The sequence below is a fragment of the Fukomys damarensis genome, unplaced genomic scaffold (genome assembly GCF_012274545.1).
Source record: "Fukomys damarensis isolate Sample0158 unplaced genomic scaffold, DMR_v1.0_HiC HiC_scaffold_20, whole genome shotgun sequence".
Lineage (NCBI taxonomy): Eukaryota > Metazoa > Chordata > Mammalia > Rodentia > Bathyergidae > Fukomys > Fukomys damarensis.
The window spans coordinates 1,153,362-1,162,439 of NW_022900932.1; the positions used below are offsets into that span (position 1 = coordinate 1,153,362).

General features: G+C 60.8%; 1 protein-coding gene across 1 annotated transcript in view; it reads right to left on the minus strand.

Moving 5' to 3' along the window:
• Vars1 (valyl-tRNA synthetase 1) overlaps positions 1-9,078 on the minus strand; it is an 11,480-nt gene that overhangs the window by 1,606 nt on the left and 796 nt on the right. The window contains exons 2-27 of the mRNA XM_010609927.1: positions 8,982-9,074; positions 7,683-7,817; positions 7,461-7,599; positions 7,196-7,320; positions 7,026-7,110; positions 6,789-6,889; positions 6,567-6,694; positions 4,521-4,685; positions 4,280-4,361; positions 3,719-3,838; positions 3,523-3,631; positions 3,336-3,430; positions 2,928-3,018; positions 2,598-2,722; positions 2,414-2,517; positions 2,181-2,339; positions 1,939-2,029; positions 1,745-1,850; positions 1,588-1,658; positions 1,384-1,509; positions 1,148-1,252; positions 999-1,067; positions 849-927; positions 599-726; positions 247-402; positions 3-133 (exon numbers count right to left, since the gene is read on the minus strand). Coding sequence (XP_010608229.1) covers positions 3-133; positions 247-402; positions 599-726; positions 849-927; positions 999-1,067; positions 1,148-1,252; positions 1,384-1,509; positions 1,588-1,658; positions 1,745-1,850; positions 1,939-2,029; positions 2,181-2,339; positions 2,414-2,517; positions 2,598-2,722; positions 2,928-3,018; positions 3,336-3,430; positions 3,523-3,631; positions 3,719-3,838; positions 4,280-4,361; positions 4,521-4,685; positions 6,567-6,694; positions 6,789-6,889; positions 7,026-7,110; positions 7,196-7,320; positions 7,461-7,599; positions 7,683-7,817; positions 8,982-9,074 — 2,918 coding nt within the window. The remainder of the gene's footprint in view (positions 1-2; positions 134-246; positions 403-598; positions 727-848; positions 928-998; positions 1,068-1,147; positions 1,253-1,383; positions 1,510-1,587; positions 1,659-1,744; positions 1,851-1,938; positions 2,030-2,180; positions 2,340-2,413; positions 2,518-2,597; positions 2,723-2,927; positions 3,019-3,335; positions 3,431-3,522; positions 3,632-3,718; positions 3,839-4,279; positions 4,362-4,520; positions 4,686-6,566; positions 6,695-6,788; positions 6,890-7,025; positions 7,111-7,195; positions 7,321-7,460; positions 7,600-7,682; positions 7,818-8,981; positions 9,075-9,078) is intronic.

Below are 9,078 nucleotides of genomic sequence, written 5' to 3' on the forward strand. Positions count from 1 at the left end.
ACAGCTCCTCTGTCACGAAGGGCATGAAGGGCGACAGCAGCCGCAGGCTGACGTCCAGGCAGGTGTAGAGCGTCTGGCGGGCACACTCGGTGGCCAGTGGGTCCGCCCCATTCAGGGTGGGTTTCAGGCACTCCTGGGGAGGGCAGAGCAGCCGGCTCAAGACCCAGCCTCCCTGCACCAAGGGCCGGAGCGGGCCGGCTCGGGGCTTGGGGAGGTGGGGTCCCTGCACCCCAGGCTTCTCCTCACCAAGTAGACGTCACAGAGCTCGTATAGCCAGAAGCTGTACTGGGCCGTGGTGACAGCTGGGAAATCATAGGCCCGGAAGCCCTCGTTGCTGAGCCTCACAGCCTCCGCCAGCCTGCTGAGGATCCAGCGGTCCACCAGGCTCTCGCGGCCTCCAGGCTGGGGGAGGAGGGAGATCATCCAGCAAGGCCGCGGGGGTAACTGTCCGTCCCGGGCTGCGGGGAGGCCCCTCGGGACAGGGAGGGCTCCCGACCCCCAGCCCAACGCTGGCACAGCACAGACAGCGCTTAACGTGGGAAGGGCCAGAGCGCACCTGCATGCAACCCGCCAACCCTGCCACCCACCAGGGCCTCACCGCAGAGGTAGGTGAGGGCACAAAACCCTTCCCGAGGCCTCGGAGAGCAAACTTGGTGGCATTCCAGAGCTTGTTGCAGAAGTGTCGATAGCCCAAGATCCGGTTCACATCCAGGTTGATGTCCCGCCCTGGGAGCGGGAGATGCGTGAATCTTTCCCACCCCGCCAGGGCCACAGGATGCCCAGGGCGGAGCACGGGGGTGAGCCTTGAGGGAGGAGGTGGTGGTGGAGGGAGGTTCTGGGGGACCTACCTTGGGAGGTGTAGGCACAGAGGCCAAACCGGAGGGCATCGGTGCCACACTCAGGAATCCCAGCCGGGAAGTCTGCCTTCTGTGGGGAGGGAGGCAGCGCTGTCGTGAGCACCGCCCCCTCGTCCAGCCCCCATGCTCTGCCCCTCGTACCTGTCCTTCTTTAGCTTTCTCCACCTCGCCGGGATCCAGGTTGCTGTTCAGTAACTGGTCGTGGAGGCCCTGAGGGTGGAGGTGGGGCAGTCAGGTGGTCACGGCCACAGCGCCACAGCCGATCCTGGCTGCCCGAAACCCAGCCCTACCTGCAGGGAAACTCCATGGATGACGTCTAGGGGGTCGATGACGTTCCCCAGGGACTTGCTCATCTTCCGGCCGTGCGCGTCCCTCACAATGGCATGGAGGTAGACCTGTGGGGCAGGTGTCGGAAGGTCCCCTCCGGCCTCCACGTCCCCCACCAGGTCTGCTGCACTGTGAATCTCAGGCCCCACCAAGCCTCCCCACCCGCCCAGAGCTCCTGAAGCCTGGGTCTCGCCTTCACCTCTCTGAAAGGCAGTCTGCCGGTGAGCTTCAGGCCAAGCATGACCATCCGGGCCACCCAGAAGAACAGGATGTCGTGGCCGGTCTCCAGCAACGTCCCCGGGTAGAACACACTCAGGTCTTCTGACTGGGGGACAGAGCAGGGTATAGAGGGGAGCCAGCACCCCTAAGGCCCACCACAGCCCAGCCGGCCCCAGGCACACACCTGGCTGGGCCAGCCAAAGATGGAGAAGGGGAAGAGGCCGGAAGAGAACCAGGTATCCAACACGTCCTCATCTGAGGGAGGCCAAAACCAGTGGTGAAGGAGCAGCAGTACGCTCAGAGCCCAACTCTGCCCTCCCGGCCAGCTGGCCCCGCCTTGCCTTGCTTGAGGGTGATCTTGTCCGGCGACACCCCGAACTCCTTGGCTGCCTTCTCCTGGGCCTCTGCCTCACTGCGTCCACTCACCCAGTAGCGGCCGTCAGGGTCCTGCCCCGGCACGGGTGTGCTGAGAACCCACGGGGCCCCCGCCTTGCCTGTCCCCTGCCCCCAGGAACCCAGCTCTGGCCCTCCTCACCTCCCCGGGGGACACTGCTGGGTCCTGGACAGTGACGAAGTAGGCCGGGATGCGATGGCCCCACCACAGCTGCCGGGAAATGCACCAGTCCCTGCAGGCGGGGCAGGGCTGTCAGGGAGGCTCAGGGAGCCCCTGCCCAGCCCCTACTGCAGGCGGGGCAGGACTGTCAGGGAGGCTCAGGGAGCCCCTGCCCAGCCCCTCAGCCCCTCATCCAGCTGCCCCGCACAGACAGCCCCACACACCGGATATTATCCATCCAGGAATGCCACGTCCGCTGATGGGCCTCAGGCAGGATGCGGAGGTCGCCTCGGGTCACGGCCGCGCTGGCAGCCTGGGCCATCTCCCCACAGCGCACGTACCACTGCGGCCTCAGCAGAGGCTCCACCACATCCTTGGAACGGCTGGGGTGCGAGGTGGAACCAGAAGTCAGCACCCCGAGAAGTCCCTCCTGGCCCCCCGGGTCCCCCAACCTCACTTGCAAAGCGGCACCACCATGGGGTTGTCCTGCACACCCCGGAACAGTCCCCGCTCCTTCAGGGCCGCCAGCACTGCCTTCCTGGCCTCAAACCTGGGCAGGCCCTGGGTGGGAGAGGCCTCGTCACGACTATGCCCGGGGCCCCCGCTTGCCCCGTCCTGTGCCCCACAGCTGGCAGCCTCACCAGGAAGGGAGGTGGCACATTGACCAGGGCTCCCCGGGCGTCCATGATGCTGATGGCCTCCAGCTGGTGCCGCTGGCCCACCTCGTAGTCGTTCTGGTCGTGCGCAGGGGTGATCTTCACAGCACCTGGGCACACAGGGAATGCTGGGGTGCCAGGGGCTCCAGGGCACCTTCCCACACGCAGCCCCACACTCGCGTCGCGCTGAAGGACATGCCCGGACCAACCCAGCCCCTCGTCCCCCGTATCTGTGAACCGGCTCTCCTCCGAGACAGGTGGGGCCGCGTGCTTCATGCTTGTCTCTTCCTCTCTCGAGACCAGCTTCCCGCTCACCTGTGCCAAACTCCATATCCACAAAATCATCAAAGACGACAGGGAGGCTCCGAGACAGGAATGGGTGGATCACGCTCTTGCCCTTCAGGTGCTTGGGACAGAGAGAGACGTCACAAGCAAACACAGGGCTGGGCCAAGTCGCTTCCATCCCGGGCCCTGACCAACCCACAGCCACCGGCTCCCGGCCCCGACAGCGCCACCCTCCGGTCTGGGAAACGAGCCAGCGTCACTTAACTCCCTGGGGTCAGCCCAGGCTCAGTCCCGGCCCACCAGCACCATAGGCGAGAGCCCTTCCAGGCTGGCACTTTCCCCAGCTTGGACAGTGCCCACCCCACCTGGTATCTGGGGTCTTTGGGATGCACACCCTTCCAGGGGCACTTTCCCCAGCTTGGACAGTGCCCACCCCACCTGGTATCTGGGGTCTTTGGGATGCACGGCCACTGCCACATCGCCCAGCATGGTCTCAATCCGGGTTGTCGCCACCACCACCTCTTCGCCGCTGTCTGGGGTAACAGAGGCTGCAGGGGCTCAGCCCTGGGCCTTCCCTTCTTCCCTGCCCCACCCAGCCCAGAGTCCTGGTGCCCTGGGCTCCTACCTGAGCCCTGGACCTTGTAAGCAAAGGACACCAGGACTCCAAACTCCACCTTCTCCTTGTAGCCAGGCACGGAGAGCAGGGTGCGACCCGTCAGCTCCTTCTTATCCACCTGTAGGATGGGTATTTAGGGAGCTGGAGCTGGACCTGGAGCGAGCGCCGGGACAGACTGAGGCAGAGCCGGGGGCAGGCAGTGTACCTCGATGTCGGAGATGGCGGAGTTGAGGGTGCAGGACCAGTTGACCAGGCGGGTGCTGCGGTAGATGACGCCTTCCTCGTGAAGCCGGACAAAAGCCTCCGTCACAGCTGCCGACAGTTTCTGGGGTGGAGCAGGGGAGACTCAGAGAGCCGGGCCTGAGAGCCTGGAGGCCGAGGCAGACACGCAAGGTGGCAAGGTCCAGGGAGGCCTGTCCTGCCAGAGTCCCCAGATGCACAAGGACTGCTTTGAGGGAGAAGTGCAGGGGACAAGTCTGGTGACGCTGGGACGGTGAGGGAGCTGGGTCAGGTGTGGTGCAAGGCATCCTGGGGGTTCCGGCATCATGGGAGGGGAGGCCAAAGAAATGAGGAGCGGAGCCCAGAGGGAGCGGGACAGAACGTGAAGGGCCACGCCTGGGGCAGGAAGTGGCACTCGTAGCTGAGCCTGCGGGTGTCCTAGGACAGGGCTCCCCTCCTAAGGGAAGGTCAAAACAGGGTCCCCTGCAGAGCTGTGACCCGGGAGCCTCCCATTCCCACCCCAGCCCAGAGACCCCGCCCTACACACAGGGTCCATGGTGAAACAGGCTCGGTCCCAGTCCAGGGAGCTGCCCAGCTTCTTCAGCTGATGGTAAATCTGGTCACCCTTCCTGCAAGGACAGACAGGCCGGGGCTGGAGGACACCAGGTAGCCCATGGGGCAGCACAGGGTCACACATCCCTCGGATACCGACGACCTCGCAGCCGGGGTTAGGGGAGAGGTTGTTCCTGCACAGGGGACAGACAGGGAGGGCCACCGTGTGTACTCACTCCTCCTTCCACCTCCAGACCTCCTGCAGGAAGGCCTCACGCCCCAGCTGGTGCCGGCTTAGCCCCCTTTCCCGCCATAGTTTCTTCTCCACCACCACCTGGGTGGCGATGCCTGCATGGTCACAGCCAGGATTCCACAAGGTGGTCTCGCCGCGCATGCGGTGCCTGGGGGACGGCAGGAGGGCCAGGGTGAGCCAGGCCCACAGTGCCTAGCATCGGAAGAAGCAGGGGCTGCCAGGCGGGCAGTCAGAAGATGCTCAGCAAAGAAAGGGGGTGAAGCTGGAAGCCTCCCGAAAGCCACGAGAGAGGAGAGCCACACCAAGAGCCGGACAACCTGAAAAGGAGCAGAGAGGAGGCTTTCGCCCACTAGACAGGGAAAGGCGTGAGAAAGTCCCGAAGGTTAAAGTAAGAGATGCTGAACCACCAAGTCACAGGCAGGGGAACAAAATAGTGCCAGGGAACAGATGCAAACAAAGTGAACACTTGTGAAAGTCACACATGCGATCAGCAGGCCACGGAGAAACTGTCCAGAAACGCGTCCCGCTTTGTGACAAGTCACTATCGGGAGAAAACCTCTCCGCTTGGCAACATCCACACACAGAAGTTGTACCACAGTAATGCAGTCGACCTAAGAAAGCAGGGCTGCGGTCCCAGGCTGGAGCCCTAACGTGTGGGAGGCCCCGGGCTCACCTTCTGCACCGCCAAAGAAACACAGCCAGGAAAGGAGAACCGTGCAACAACAGGAGCGCTGCAACTCAGCAAATAAGCAACCGGGTGATAAGAGAAGGCATTTATGATATAAGTAAGACAGCCAAGGGCCAGGGGGTGTAGCTCAGTGACAAGGGCAAGGTCCTGAGTTTAATTCCCGGTATAATAAACAAACAGTCAATACTTACATCAGGTTAAAAAAAATCTCTAACAGGCCAATTAAAAAAGAAAGCAGCTAGGTGTGGTGGTGAACACCAGGAATCCCAGCACTCTGGGAGGCTGAAACAGGAGGATCACAAGTTTGAGCCCAGTCTGGGCCACTTAGCAAGACTGTCCCAAAAAATACAGAAAAGGCTACTGCTCTATGGACAGGCCCTGGGTTCAATCTCCTGCACCACAAAATAAGTAAACAAATCAACAGAAAAACAGGTAACAGAGAGGTACAGAATAGCTCCCAAATGGGGAAACACCATGGGCTGGGAGACAGAAAGAGACAGGGCCGCCACAGAAGGTGGTAAAATAACACAGGTATGAGCCTGGCAAAACACAGACTGACCCCAGGGATGGCAAAGTGGGGAAATAAACAGCCCCACATGTGGTTCACAGAGGGACACAGCAGCTTCGACTCCCACCGGGGCGAATCAAGGCAGCCCAGCAAGCTTACTTCTTGGTGGTTGCTCAAGAGAAACCTTACACACACGCCAGGGCAAGCATTGTAGAATGAGCACCGAGACAGGCTTCGACCAGAGGAACCTTAGCAATGACCATTCATTCTGTAAAAAGTGATTCTGCTGTGGTTCATCCACACTGTGGAATACTATAGGTCAATCAAAGAGAACAAAATCATTCTGTGAGTAAGGACAGGAGAGACCTCCAGGAGAAACTGATAAGAAAAAGTAATCTGTAGAACGACAAGTGTGATGTAAGCCCTTTCCATTAAAAGATGGGAAAGAAGAACTCACCCAGGAAAAATTATCCCCTCTTTACATTTGAGTCCCTACATGTCTTGGCACAGTGGTTTAAAAGAAAAAAGGGCCGTCAGTCCCAGCAGTCAGGAGTCTGAGGCAGGAGGATCTCTGAGTTCCAAGCCAGCCTGGGCTACATAATGAGTTCAAGGCCAGCCTGAACCACATTCCTTCAAAAAGACTAAACTAAAGTTACTTTTATTAGAAGAGAAGGAAGAGGAAGGAGCCTGTGAGTGGGGTGCATGTTGAAGTCATCGCCCACACTCCTAGGTGAGGCAACCGAAGGATCCAGTGAGAGAAACGCAGCACCACTAGGGGGCAGAGCAGGATGGAAGGGACCCAGGAGGGCGGAGGCCAGCAGGCAGGAGCTCACCATCGGGTCAGCGAGTCCTGGATGGCGTTGGTGAGCGCGTGGCCCAGGTGCAGCGAGCCGGTCACGTTGGGGGGCGGGATGCATAGCATGAAGACGCCCCGCGGATTTGGCGCGGACACGCTGGGGCGCTGGTGAGAGGACGGTGCGTGAAGGCTCGGTCACCCCGCCGGGCCTGGGCCAGGGTCTTCAGCCTCCACCCGCAGCCCGGCAGTACCCACTCACCCCGAACTCCGGCTTGAAGAAGCCCTGCCGCTCCCACCAGGGGTACCAGGCGGCCTCCACATACCGAGGGCTGTACGAGTCGGGCATGGCGCCACTCACATCTGGAGGCAAGAGAGGGCACAGTGCAGCCGGGCAGCAGGGAGGATGGGGACAGGGACGGGAGGACAAGGAGGGAGGACAAGTTCAGGTCCAGGGCACAGCCGGAAAGAGCTGAAGCTGCGCTGCCTCCTCCCCTACCTTTCTTCTCTCCGGGCGGGGTGGGGATGTCGTAGGTAAGGACCCCAGGATCGCGCTTCTCCTTCCTCTCGGCTTTGGGTTTCTTCTGCTTGGAGGAGAAGGTACAGCAGGCCTGGGTGTCAGGCACCCCCAGGGGCCCATCATCAGCTGGCCCTCCCTCCGGCCCTCACCTCCCCTGGTGCTGGCTGCTGCTGCTGGATCTTCTGCTTCTGCTGGAATTTCTCCAGCTTCTCCCGTTTCTTTGCTTCTTTCTTGAGCTGAGCAGCTGTCTTTGGAGGTGCAGGGACCTCGGGGCCTGCAAACAGGAACGGAAATTCAGACAGCCCCTGGGGACTCTGCACAGGGCCAGCCTGTTTCAGAAAGGCCGTGCTGGGTGTTGGGGGGCTGCCCTCCCAATCCACCGTGGCTTCCTCTGCCAACCCCAGCCCTGCCCACCTGGCTGCTGAGCGGGGGACCGGGTCCCTGAGCACAGAGCCACCTCTCCCAGCACCGCGTGGAACTCTGGCTGCTGGACACATGTGCTAAACCAGCGAGTCACATTGCCCCAGATCTGGCGGGCAGTGGGGTCCAGCACCTGGGAAGGAAGAAAAGAGTCACCTCAGCACCCTGTGTGAGGGAAGCGCTGTGCTGTGAACCCTCCCCAGCCATGGGACTCACATATCGGAAAGGCAGCAGCAGGGCTGTCACGGCAGCCAGGTCGGCCAGGGAGGGCGCGTCCCCTGCCAGGTAGGTGTGCAGACTCAGCCACTCTTCCAGGGGCCGCAGGGCCTTGCCCAGGGCCCCCAGTGCAGCCTGGCCAGAAGGAGATGGGCATGAGACCAGCGGCCCTCTTCTGCCCTGTCCAACCCGCCCATCTGGCCTCTGTCGCTCTACAGACCCCAACTCCAGGCCAGTCCCTTCTTCACTCAGGCGGTCCGAGTCCTGGCGGGGGAGGCCACTCGACAGCAGCACCCCTGCTTAGCCCTGGGTTCCATCCCCAACACCTAATAAATGTGGGGTCCGTGTGTGCTCGTGTGTACATGTGTGTGACACATCTGACCCTCCCCTACTGGACACGTGTGTATGTATCAGACGAAATACACTAGTGGGAGCGTTAAGAGTACCAAGAACCGCCGAGTCTTCAACGAGCAAACAAGCAATAAACAAATATATAACGCAATGCGATTGTTTTTCTTCTTTCTTAACTCCCGTGAAGAAAATAAGCGGGCCTGGGTTACAGGATTTCTGAGTAAGAGGGGACTATCTTGGGTAGGGTGACCGGGCAGGAGGGAGCAGGACATATTCACTCATGCGATCATCACTGACGCAATACTGCCCACACCTGCGCACTGCTCTGCGAGGGGTGTGGGGAGCCCTCAGGGTCAGCCCCTATGGAAGGACGCGGGGTGACAGCCGGGCTTGGGGGCTCTCTCATCTCCTTCACTTCCCTTCCTCCACAATCCACTTCTCTGTCTGGTCCCAGCATCTGTAATCTCTCCCTCACCCAGTCCTTTCCTGCATTCAGAGTAACCTCTGGGCACAGTGGTGTAAGCCTATAATCCCAGCGCTTGGGGGCTGAGCGAGAGGATCGATGTGCATTCATGGCCACCCTAAAGTACACAGAAAGACCCTGTCTCAAAAAACAAAAACCTTAAAGTAACTTCTATCATCAGTTTCAGACTTGCCAAACTTTTACTCCTTTACTCAGAGACTTTAAAACAGCCGCCACTCCATTGCGCGCTCTGCACACCTTTTAACCTCGTTACATCTGCGAGGCAGGTATTACATCAGCCTGCATTTTCGTAGTGGTTGGAAGACCAAAACGCAGAGAATTTTTTTTTAAGTGCCCGAAGTTAGCACAGCAATGGCGATCTGGGCTTCGTCAGTCGTCCCCTCCATCCGACAGCCGGTCTGGTCTCCCATGCGCTCCGGGCCTCGCTTTCCCTCTCAGCCCCGCTTCGCTCCCCTCCCACTCACCTGGGGGTCCTGGGCAGGGCTGCGGAGCCCCAGGGCCGGCAGCGCCGCCCCACAGGCGGCTGGGACGAGCTCCGTGTCGGCGTAGCTGGTCCACTGC